Genomic DNA, 12,975 nt, shown 5'->3' with positions numbered 1-12,975 from the left:
AGCAGCCAAAGTCACGGAAACTGCTCTTCTCAACACCCGTGAAGATCTGCTCTCTAATCTTGACTCCAGCTCTCCTTCTGTCCTCATCCTCCCTGACCTCTCATTGGCCTTTGATATGGTCAATCACTGATTAATCGTCTCTGCAAGATCCTGGGCATCACGGATCAGACTGTGGTGTGGCTGACCTTCTTTCTCTTGGACTGACCCTCTCAAGTCCAACTTGCATCCTTTCTCTCCACCACCTCTCTTTGGCTCACCTGATTTCCACCTTCTCTTCCAACTTCCAGTGTTATGCGGATGACACACAGCTCTCTTTCAGGCTCCCCTCAGCCTACTCTCCTTCCTCGCTTATTCCTGACTGTCTATCCGCGATTCAGAAATGGTGCACCTCCAATGATCTCTGCCTCAATTCCAGTAAAACTGAGATTCTGCTTGTTGGGACCCTGGCACCCACTTCCCCTCTCGCACTATGGCCGCCCTCCTTGGGCCCTCTACCCTCGCTCTCCTCAGAGGCAAAAAACCTTGGGGTCATCTTCAACACCACTATCTCTTTCTCTCCTCACATCACAGACCTTGTGAAGAAGACTCAGTTCCAGCTGCATCTCCTCAGAGGTATTCTACATTTTCTCACCTTCCCCTAGAAGCTCACTGTCTCCATATCTCTGGTTCTCTCCAGGCTGGACTACTGCCACAGCCTCTTTCTCAATATGCATAATTCTACTCTTTGCCCCCTCCAACTAATCCAAAACTATACTGCAAGACCTCTCCTTGGCCTCAAGGCCAGGGACTGTATCTTTCCAGCCCTGAATTCTCTGCACTGGCTCCCGGTGGCTGCAAGGATCAAGTTCAAGACCCTTTGCATTATCCACAAGGCTTTCTTGGGGCTGGGGCCTGCATTATTTCCAACTCTCTGCCTAAATACCTTCCTTCGAGAGCCCTTCGCTCAGCTAACTCACTATTTGAGGGTCAGACGTTTCTCCAAGCTGAGAGTGGGAGGTTGATCTCTCTCCTCTGCAGGTGCCTCTCTCTGGAATGGCCTCTCTGCCTCTCTCAAGCTTGAGCTGTACCAACTGAAGTTCTGGAAGCTGCTCAAGACCTTCCTTTTCTCCTCTGCCTTCTCTCCTGTCTGCCTGCCCTGACTGGTTACCGGGTACCCTCAGGTTCTCACAAGGTACCAAGTCCCTCCATAACCAGTCTTCCTGAACTGCCTCCGGGCCCACTGCACACTTAGGGGTTGTAACTGAAACTCCTACTGCCCCCTGCCTTCCATGCTTTACCCAGAGCCGTGCTGCCCTGGCTGCACTTAGTCAGAGCCTTGATGCCCTAACTGCACTTTCCCCTTCCATCTCCTCTCCCTTTCCCCCTTGTACTCTTGTTGTCGCACTTGCATGATCCCAATAACACAAGGGGCCTCATTACGAGGTGGGCGGTAAGGGGTTAACGGCGCCGGTAATGGTGTCGGCGCCGTTAACCCCTTACCGCACTATTACGAGGTCTTCTCGCGGGACCCGCCAAGGCCGCCTGGTAAAACCAGGCGGCCTTGGCGGGTCCCGCAAGGAGAACAGGGAGCTAACAACGGGTCCGTTAATAACTCGTTAGCTCCCTCCCCATTCCCATTGAGCCCTATGGGTGCTCGAATGGGAATGGGGACGTTCCGGGTCCGGGTTCCTCGAATGAGGAATTACCGGGTCCTCCAACGTTGGAAAGGCCCGGTAAGTCCTCATTTGAGGAACCTGGACCCAAGTTTGGAGGCAGCCCTGCCGCAAATAGCGGCATGGCTACCTCCAAACTCGTAATGAGGCCCATGGTCTAGTAGGATCGTTGTCCTGTCTTCCCTCTGTCCCCCCCTTCCTTGTCTTGCGGCACCTAGAAACACTTGTGTACAAGCACGTTATAAATACCAAATCATATCACATCACCAGCCTGGCAGAGTCCACAATTCAGCTCATTTGGTTAATCTGCGGGTTCATCCGTGTGCAAGCTGAATGTGCTAGGTTGGAATCCCGACCGGGTTGGCCGAGCTTTATAGGGTTAAACAATAGGTAGCAATGATTTGAGGAATAATAACGCATGCAATGTTCAGCTCCAGGAAGTTTATGTTTTTATGCATGCCAACATGTGGCATTCTGTTCAAGAGATGATAGCGCACTCCTTTTTGCATTGTGTGGCCTGTACTCCAGGATGTCCCTTTTATAAGTCCAGGAATGCAAGGTATACACCAGGGTTAGACTGGCATCTGCCAAATGGAATGAGGCATGTTGGCATGAATGCACTATACAAAATAAAATGTCAGTTTACTCTTATGCTTCCTCAAGTCATTCTGCTTTGTGAGATCACCTTTGCAGAAACCCACCGCAAGTTATTTGATGTAAGTAGCCCATGGGCTCGCAGTGACTGCCAGCAGGACTGCCTGGCGTTCTGAAAAAGTCCATAATTTTAAATAGATTTATGCTAAGGAGGCTTCCCACTGTCACCATTCAATAGGTTTCTCATCAGGCTATCACATACTTGCCAACATTCTGTGACCAAAAAGAGGTAGGATTTTTGAAGTTTCCAAAATAATACTTAGCATAAAAATGACATCACAGATTATTACAAAACATACATTGTTGACACCGATGGAGCATTCTAAAATGTGCAACCTATCAAACAGCACAACATGGAAAGATGCTCAAATGTTTAAAATGTATAATTCTGAATGGTAAGTTAACACCAAATTCAATTACTTAACTTCAAAGAAAATAATCACACAGAGCTGGTAGGCAACGGCCTGGGCAGTGCAGGATGAACACTGAACAACATGGAGACTGATACCCTCTTCAGTTCTATAGGCAGATGCTGTGTGATGGTGGTACGCTCTGCCACTTGCCTTCACTGGTGGTTCACCTAAGGTCTGTCCCTGTACGAGTGCAGGGCAGAGTCATGTAGCTGTCAGGTCAGTGGATTGATCTGAGCACATCACTCAAATGTATCAGTTACCCGCCCACTGCACAGACAGATTAATTGCCTTAGAGTCATATAAATGACCTGCCACTGTAAAAAGCAGTAGGATCTGTCACCCAAATCTGTAGGCGGTAGGACCGCTTAAAATGCAGTAGCTTATGTTGCCGCCCTTCACAGCGTTAATAAGGTGCCCGTCCACAATAGGGGCGGGAGTTGTGGACGAACGTTGGGGGGTGTTGGGAATGCTGGGTAAGGCGCGCTACGCGCCAGTAATGGTTGGAAGTTGAAATAAAGAAGTTGTCCTCCATAGCCCTCCGAGTGTGTTTTTTTCCTTTTGCCACATAAACGGCAACATTGGTGATGAGGAACCGTCCCGCACACGACGGAGTCCTCCTTCTCGGCAGCCTGCGGCCTCTGACATGTCATCAGCCCACTCCTCCACCTGAAGCCACCTGCGGCCGCTGACATGCCGTCAGCCTCCTCCTCCTCCTCCTCCTCCGTCTGAAGCTGTACTCCGTAGCAGCTGGCGCTCCGCCAAGCCTCCTCCTGAAGCCACCCGTGGCTTCTGACATCCTGTCAGCCCGCTCCTCCTCCTGAAGCCACCGGCACATCGCTGCGCACGTGTTGGAGCCTGAACACCCATGCCTGCAGCATAAGCAGCTCGCCTGACGGCCTCCTCCTGATTTACAGCGGTGACTCGCCACACGTGCCGCCCAGCTGGCGAAGGCCCACCAACGCCCCGAAGTCAAGAATCGCCTCACGCCTTGCCCTGGAAACACAGTGGCCCACGCCATTCAGGCCGTTGGCCCCTCTCAAGTTCCAGAGAGCCAGCGAATGACACGGGCACATCCGCGGGTGAGTGAATTCCATACCCCTTTGACATACCAGGATGTGCCATTTCAATAACACCTCCAAGCACACAAAGGGTCCCATAAGCGTGGACAAGTCCCAATACCATGGATACTTGGACCCGCAGCCCCACCAGTGAGCACACAGTGCCACACACGCACAGACCCAAAGCACCGAAGAGCAGCGCTCATCCACGCCCACCAACAGATTGACGCCAAGACTCCCTACCTAAGAAGGGTACAGCAAAGCAATCAACACCTCACAAGATGAGCAATCCAGCGTCACCCCAGCCTGTCCGTGCAGCTAAATCCATATAACTAAGGCTGCCACTGCCATTCACCACGACGCCCCAAGCCACAAAAGGGCCCAGGTGGACGGAGTGGATGGAGGCTTTCCATCATTTTGTGAGAGGGTCAGGGGACGGTGACTCCCCCAATATCAGGGACATCTTCCTCAATTTGGTGGGGGGAGAGATTAAGACCATTGTCAAGACAATTCCCGCAGCGGAACAAAACAACTTTCCAGAATTTATTAAAGCATTGGACAAACTTCTCATAATTGAAGTAAATTGTGATTACGAAAGATACCTTTTCAAACAATGTACACAGAAACCACAAGAGACAGTGGATGAATTCATAACTCGCTTAAGAGTAAAAGGAGCTCACTGCCAATTTGACGCGTTTTCACTTGAAGAGGCGATACGCCTCAGAGTTATACAGGGCTGCCTATCACCCGCACTCAAGAAGCAATTGTTGAAGAAGCCCCTCACCATCCCGAAGTCAGCGAGCTTGCCCGCATATTCGAGAGAGTCGACGCCCAAGCTGCATATATGACTGGCACCAACAACCCAAAACAAGACACTGCTGAACTCATAGTGGCCATACAACCACCTCGCCAAAGCGACAAAGCACCATACCCATACAGACCACAAGCCTCACAAGTCCCACATTAACAGAGACAATGGGCCTCATTACACGGTAGGCGGTAACCATGGCGCTATTAGCGCCATGGTTGCCGCCGATATTTTACTGTGTCCGCCTTGGTGGATGGCGGAATTACCGCCCTACTCCAAGGTGAGCGGGGGCGGTAATTCCCCATTCACCAAGGCCCTTCCCCAATCCCATTTTTGCCCCCATAGGGCATAATGGGAATGGGGAAGGCGCTAATTACGGTACCGCAAATTGCGGTACCGTAATTAGCACCAAGGTCCCTTTGCGGCACCCTACTTTAACGGCTGGAAAAAACAGCCGTTAAAGTCGGGTCCCGCAAAGGGAACACGTAGTAAGGCGGTAAGGGTTAACGGTCACCTGTAGCATTACCGGTGACCGTTAACCCTTACCGCCTTCCGTGTAATGAGGCCCAATGCCATCGCTGCGGGATCACCTTTCTGCACTCAGGATCATGCCCAGCTCTAGCACAATGGTGCACGAATTGCAGGCGAGAAGGACACTTTCAGTCAGTATGCAGAGAAGGGAGACCGTTTCCCCCAGTACGGCCCCAAGCATCCGTCAGGATACCGTTCCGGCCACCCCCCCCACAATATAGACAGCAAAGAAACTACCAACAGAACCAACGGCGCTACGTTAGAGCTATTGATGAATACCAAGAGCACGAGTACCCACAAACATTTAACCACCCGGATCAAACCCAGTACTTAACGGATGAATATGACAACCCACCAGAAGGTTATGGGGAGGATGCACTCTACCTTGATCCTACAATGACCACATACACCACATACTACGACCCGCATAATCAAGATGAGTATGTCAACCTCATATTCGGCAATGAAGAAGCTAGAGAAGCCCCCAAAATTCCCATCAAAATGTAAAACTGCCTGTTTCATTTCATGGTTGACTCTGGTGCCACCGTAAACATAATGGGTAAACAAGATTATGCTAGGATCCCGAATCCGCCGGCGCTCGCGTTGTCACACTCGCAAATCTTTCATTGGGGTGCAGCCACACCCTTGTAGACAATTGGACATTTTACACGCTGTCTCCTCCTAAATGGGCGACAGGTGGATACCACCATGCATGTCATTCGCGCACTCACCAGAAGGCGATGCCTTCTCAACTATCACACCGCCTCTCGCCTGGGACTGATCGAAATTCACGTGCGAACTGGAGACACCATCACCGCAACGACGAACAGGCAAGAACTGAACGAACAGATTGGGACAATTCTATGCAATCAATCACAAAGCCTTGTCACAAAGGAGGACATTATACAGATATTTCCAAAAATATGCTCAGGTTTGGGTAAACTCAAAGGTCCCCCAATCAAACTTCACATAGACCCCAACGTAAGACCAGTGCCACAACATCCAAGAAGGGCCGGATTTCACCTCCAAGAAGCAGTGTCACGAGAACTTCAACAACTACTCTCCGACGGCATCATCGAGTCAGTGACAGGACTAACACCATGGGTCTCCCCCCTCGTCATCGTACCCAAAAAAGGGGGAAAATTGCACCTGTGCGTCGATATGAGAGTAGCCAACACTGCCATCCAACGTGAGAGACATCTGGGTCCATGCATGGAGGACATTATAGTGCAGCTGAACAACGCCCGCATGTTCTCCATACTCGATCTGAACCAAGGGTACCAGCAACTGGAGCTGCACCCTGACTCCAGAGCAATCACGAATTTCGCAACGCACGATGGGTTGTTCAGGTACCGGAGACTAAATTTTGGCATCTCTTCTGCAGCTGAAATTTTGCAGGAGACGGTGTGCCAGATCATCAGACCGATACGAGGAGTTCTCAACTATACTGACGACATCCTCATTTTCGGCTTGTCAAAGGAAGCCCATGATATCGCCCCGTTTGCCACGTGTGAGGCACTATAAGCTGCTGGCATCACGCTCAACATCACAAAATGCCGTTTCAGCAAAGCGAAGCTCAAATTTTTAGGACACATTTTTTCTAGCGAAGGGATGATGCCGGACCCTGAAAAAGTTGACACGGTCACAAACCTCAGCGAACTACAACAAACAGCAGAGGTCCGCTCTTTCATAGGCATGGCTGGATATTGTGCAATATACATTCCGCACTACGCATCCCTCAGAAAACCACTGAGGAGACCTCTACAGAAAGAAGCGACTTTTGACTGGACACCACCAACGTGCTTTCACTGACATCAAGCAAGCCCTCACGGAAGCCCACCGCCTGCCCTACTTCAACCCGACATGGCACATGGAAGTAATAGTATAGTAGAGCGATGGGGTATCCACCTTCAAGAATATGATTATGACATCATTCATTGACCCGGAGGCGACCTGAACCCCGCTGACTACTTGTCGCAACACCTAGTGGGAGCCCCAATAACTTCAAGAGGTGATGTTGCGTATGTCAACTACATCGAGTCGAACTCATTACCGCCCGCACTGTCGGTAGACATGGTCGCTGCCGCATCAGCTGAGGATCCCACAACCTCTCTTGCGATCAGCCTCACAACGACCAACAAATGGAAAGACCACCGGAGAGCAATGCTAGCCCACCCGGGGTTCAGCAGGCAAGAAATCGAAAGAATAGCCAGAGTGCACAATGAACTAGCCATCAAAGACCACAACATTCTACTTAGAGGCTGCCGAATTGTCATCCCAGCTGTTCTAAGAAACGTGGTTATCCGCACCGCACATGAAGAATATAGGGGAGCCGAAAACACAAAAAAACAACTGAGATGCCATATCTGGTTCCCATTCCTGTATGCCGCAGTCGATGATTGGGTCAAGAACTGTCATGCTTGCCAGTGCACATCACCAGCCGAACCTCCTGCTCCCCTACAACACACGCAAAAACCAGATCACCAGTGGGAAAGAGTAGCCATGGACTTTTATGGACCTACATAATCAGGTGACTACCTCCTACTACTGATAGATGAGTACTCACGGTTTCCGATAGTAAAAAAAGGAACCACAACAGCCTTTCCACAAGTGGCAGCGGTACTAGGAGAAATACTCAGCGAATGGGGAATTCCCAGAGTGATCAAGTCCGACAACGGACCATCATTCTGCGGACATGAATTCGAAATGCTAGCAAGACATCTAGGATTTAAGCACATGAAAATCACACCCGACACCCGCAAGCAAACGGGATGGCGGAGCGATTCATGGCATCAATTAAAAAGACAATCCAGAGAGCCAGAATCGAAACAATCAACCCGCACCAAGCACTCTGTCGGCTCCTCAGAGACTATCGGAACACACCACATGTGGCCACGAACAATACACCGGCTGAACTCCTGCTTCGTTATGAAGTACGCACCCACATCCCACGGAACCCGTCTGTCACGGAGACCCCAGATGCTGAAATACTCCAGCGTGATGCCGAAGGGAAAGAGAGAGCGAAGCAGGACACCAACACGAGGCCCAAGGCAACACCAAAAGATTTTCAGATCGGAGATGAAGTTCTGGTACAACAACCCATGGTACGCAAGACAGACCCACGGTTCGCCCCAAGCCCCATGAGGGTCACTGCTGTAAAGGGCACGATGGTGACAGCCCAGGACCAAGACAAAGCCGTCACAAGGAATTGCCAACAATTCAAACACTATCTCAAGAGAGAAGAGACTGAGTTTGTCCCCAGACCCGTCACCCCGGAGCCACCGATCCTGAGAGATGACTTATGGGTCCCCCCTGAGGAAGATGCCATAGGGACAGAACAGGGCGAAGGACTCCAGAACGGAGAAGGGACAGAGGCCCGCTATGGGAGACCACAGCAAACAATCAAGAGGCCAACACGGCTAGTTGAAGAATGTTAAGTTGACGTTTGGACATATTGTCCGGGGGTGGTGTTGCCGCCCTTCACAGAGTTAATAAGGTGCTCGCCCACAATAGGGGCGGGAGTTGTGGACGAATGTTGGGGGGAGTTGGGAATAATGGGAAAGGTGCGCTACGCGGCAGTAACGGTTGGAAGTTGAAATAAAGAAGTTGTCTTCCATATCCCTCCGTGCGTGTGTTTTTCTTTTGCCTCATAAACGGCAACAACCTACTTCCTAAATCAGGGAGGTTGGCAAGTATGCTATCATATTCTGCAAATTCCTGTTTAAAACAAAAGCAAGCAAGTAAGTCCGAACAGGAACCCCACCTTCTGATATAAAACTAATGTCAAGTGCGGGTTAATCGGGGGCACGCAGATGCTGCAAGTATAACCATTGTGATGTCTGTCAATGGCAAAGCCAAGAATAAACAGCATTCCGAAATTGCGCAATGCTGCGTTCCAAGCTTCGTGTCCAGCCCTGTACTTTGCTCACAAGTCTAAACGTGTGCCAACCTGATCATGTGATCCTACAGTGCCGGTTTCCCTCAGTGGGCTTTATTTCACCTAGTTTATACGGTGGGACTGACGAGCAAAATACAAAATAATACAACAAGCAGAATTTTACCTAATAAGGAAATCCTGCATTAACGAAAATGATGCAGTTTCTGGAAGTTACTGCGTTTTTATGATTTTTGATGCTTAATCCACTGAAAACCGTTTGGCTCATTAACATCTGATGTTTTCAGCAGAATCTCCCGCGCAAATAAAATTAGATGGAAACATTTTCACAAGGGAAACGTGTTTTGAATAAGCAGGATTTTACCCAAACCTTCCTTCCTTTATAGACATATGTACAAGTTATTCAAGACGTTTTAATTAAAAGACTCGTACAATGTCTTTCAAGGTTTAAAAAATAGAAATGTTTATTGAAAAGTTATCAACGAGTTCCAAAAAGTGGAAATCGCGACTTTAACTGTTATAGATGGTAAGAAAACAATGTTACTCACTGATATAGGAAGCCCTCAAGTTTTATGAAATTTGATGAAACGCACAAGATGCAACCCACTGCTGGAGGAGCCACTTTTTAATCATGTTGTACAACCGTGATCATTACTGGTCAGGCTCTTCATGGCATTGGCCACAGAAGTCTGCCTATTGGGATTCAGACCTGTGAATTGCAGATTACTCCTAGGCCGCTGCAGTGACTCCCACCTCACTGGGTATCTTGATGGCTATTTCCATTGTAGCTGGCCATTGTCGGTGATCGTAAGGGTCTCATGCACAGGGGCGTTCATCGAGGGAGGTATGAAGGAGAAGATTCAGATTTTTGTACATGATCTAACTGGGGGCTTGTTGTGTCTTGCAGGTCTGGATAGGGGGCTGCATTTTGAAAGGTGGCCCCGTAACTTTGCTGGATGTCCAAGAACTTATGAGCCAGCCTGAGGCGCTTGTGTTAAAGGTTGGTGTCCATTCCCTTTGCTTCTTGCTCTAATTCCCTGTTCCTGCTACACCAAAGGTTTTATACGCTGCTCTTGTTGCCAGCCTCCAAGATCACATACCCATGGACTCTATTACTGAAACTTTGCATCAGTGCCAGAGCAATTGACATTAGTGCAAATACTGCACATTTTTCAATGCATTTTTGCATCAAGGCAAAGGATTGGGACTGGGGCGAACATTTCCAGTGAATTAAATGTTTTTTGCACCTGGCAATTTTTGCAACCGTGCTAATTGCACTTGCGCCAGTTCAAAGGTTCTGTAATACTTCAGGGTGCCAATAAAGAAGATATGGGATATGTGGGGCGATTCATGGGGAAGCGTTAGCAGATGTATGCTCTGCTCCCAGATCCTCCCACAAATCTTGCATAGGGTGCAAGAGATTTTGAACCTTAGACTTTTTGTACTGGGATGGGCAGGGCTCTACACTGCAGTACAATATTCCTGTTTAAATATTAAAGCCTGTGGGGGACAGGAGGGCCACACATACAATGGACCATTTTTTTTAAAACCCAAGATGCTCTTTCTCTCGCTATTAACATAGTAGAAAGATATCCTTCTGACATGCCTCTATAGCATAGAGAATGTCTTGTTTGTCCATTTAAAAAAAAAAAACGGTTGCTATTCCTGTACCATAAACATAGAAGAGGATAGTCCTTTTAGTATGTTTATGATTTCATTCGGCTATAACAACAAAGAAGGGAATAATAGTGCGATAGAACCCAAAAGCAGTACATTCCATTAGGGTTTCTTTTATTTTGTTTTAGCTGCATGTTGCTGGATTTGGCACAAGAGTATGGGGATCAAACAAACAATCTCTTAAATGGAAGCTCCCATGTAAAATAAAAGGGTAAACTGCAAGATAAAAAGAAAGCAAATCAAACAATATAATGTCATTCGGAGCACGGGGCGGCACCTACACACCCTGCTACTAGAGACAACGGAAATGTCTTTTGTTGTTTTTGGTGAATGGTTAACAGACAGCAGTCTCACTTCTACCAAGTAGTATTTCTCTTATGTTAATAGTGCAAATTGGAGTGTGTCTACCCTGCAGGGGGCACCATATGTTCAACGCCTGCACTGCTTTGAAGCCCCTTCAAGGATTTAGAATGTAAAAAAAAAGTCATACTATTTGCTCCCAAAAGAAAACCCAAATTACCTGAAAATTCTGAAGGTTCCTTTTTTTTCCTCTGGATATTCAACATCAGTCTTGGGTGGGAGGGTTCATTGACTGACTCATAGATCGGTCCATGTCACTGTGACACGGTCCTGGCATTTCCTTTTAAAAAACTTTTTAATCTGGTATGTTAGTCTAATCTGTTCAATTAAGGTCATGCAAGACTTCTGCTTCCAGAAAGTAGCAGGACGTCAAATGAAAAACAGGGACAAATATGGTGCAGGGCTTTCTAGATCAGAAGTTGTGGTGAAGATCCTTCAATGCAGAACTGCAGTGAATCCCTTGGCACTGGGTTTAATTTGAGTTTACTATACTCTGTAGGGCAGATTAAATACAAACCGCCCAAATGGGAAATTTCCACTCGAAAACTAGAAGGTCCGCTACCTAATAAAGCACACATGCTTCCTCCTCCCCCAGGCTGGGGATGCAAGAAGTAAAAAAGGGGTGCAGCAACAAAAGATAACTGGACCTCTCTGTTATGGCTAAAGCAGCCACATTGGTCCAGTTAGTCAAGATAAGGCCAACAGGACAGTCATGGCCCAGTGTGCATGCCCGTAGCAAAGGCAATGGAAAAACGAGGATTGCAGGCACCAGAATGAACCACAAGAAATCATCAAAAGCCCACAATGATGGCAAGCAGCATAGACTACCACCAACAGAGACAGATCGGTGAAAGTTGAGACTGCCCCAGCACTAACAACATTTGCAGGCATTTTCCTGTCGCACTGCCTCGTGGTTGGCCCACAGGGCAATCACTGCTCCACATTCTAGGGAGAAGGTTGGCCCCCTGATATACAGAATTTCCCGGCGTTCATATGTGTTTGTTTTTTCAGGGTAAGAGGATCCAAGGTGGACCCCAGATGATCCAGCTCAGCTTGGATGGGAAGAGGGTGTATGTGACCACCTCGCTGTTCAGCGCCTGGGACAAGCAGTTTTACCCGCACTTGATCCAGTAAGAGACCACCTCTGTCTTACTTTCATATCACTACCTAGCCTGTCATTACATGTACCTGTAAACGCTGAAATCCAAGATGCAGTCTACAATTTTAACATAATTAGCAGTCAAACACAATGAATCAAGAGGATGCAGCAAACTTTCTGAAAGCCTTCGGGAACACATATCTTTATGTTTTACATTTCAGCTTATTTTGTCAATTGTTATTTGTAGCATTGTCATTTTCTAGAGTGCCCATTCCAAAGTTACTACATGCTGTTGTTGGGATGGAAATTAGTATATCCCACCCCCATAGGCGCTTTAAGGTGAGGTGAATCCCCTATGAAATAGTGTAGTGTACAAGGGGGTGAGAACCACACTATGAAACCCACTGCGGATATAATATAGCGTGAACAGCAAATGCATAACCTTAGAAGGCACACAAAAAGAAATGCCATTTTGTAATTATAGCAGAAACACAGGCTTGCATGGCCGCTCTGCACCAGTCGAGCTCCATGGAAAGATTTGACTAGGCCCAAAATCATTACTGCAGAATGAGTCTGTACCACCAGTTCTAACGGAAGTTCACTTCCCTCTTGTCCCTTCATTGTTGCAAACATTTAGCATCATTGGGAGGAATGTGCCCTGCAAGGCTGTGAGACAACTCCAGGCTCATTGCCGTGCCCATTAATCACACCCAAGCTGCCGGCAGCCGTCTAACCCCCACCCAGCCAACCCAGAGCCCACACCACTGACCCGACACCCACACCCCTGCATTCCATGATAGCGAGCGACCTCTCAGCGCCTACCATAAA

The 12,975-nt window shown here is 48.3% G+C and overlaps 1 protein-coding gene across 3 annotated transcripts in view; it reads left to right on the top strand.

Annotated features, from left to right (window-relative positions):
- LOC138580059 (methanethiol oxidase-like) overlaps nt 1-12,975 on the top strand; it is a 520,625-nt gene that overhangs the window by 491,012 nt on the left and 16,638 nt on the right. For all 3 annotated transcript variants that reach the window (XM_069650309.1, XM_069650300.1, XM_069650317.1), the window contains 2 exons: nt 9,919-10,011; nt 12,060-12,178. In XM_069650309.1, coding sequence (XP_069506410.1) covers nt 9,919-10,011; nt 12,060-12,178 — 212 coding nt within the window. The remainder of the gene's footprint in view (nt 1-9,918; nt 10,012-12,059; nt 12,179-12,975) is intronic.

This window comes from Ambystoma mexicanum, chromosome 1p, assembly GCF_040938575.1.
Source record: "Ambystoma mexicanum isolate Mex_15411 chromosome 1p, UKY_AmexF1_1, whole genome shotgun sequence".
Taxonomy (NCBI): domain Eukaryota; kingdom Metazoa; phylum Chordata; class Amphibia; order Caudata; family Ambystomatidae; genus Ambystoma; species Ambystoma mexicanum.
The sequence above is the reverse complement of the archived record's forward strand: the minus strand, read 5'-3'. Positions and strand labels throughout refer to the sequence as shown.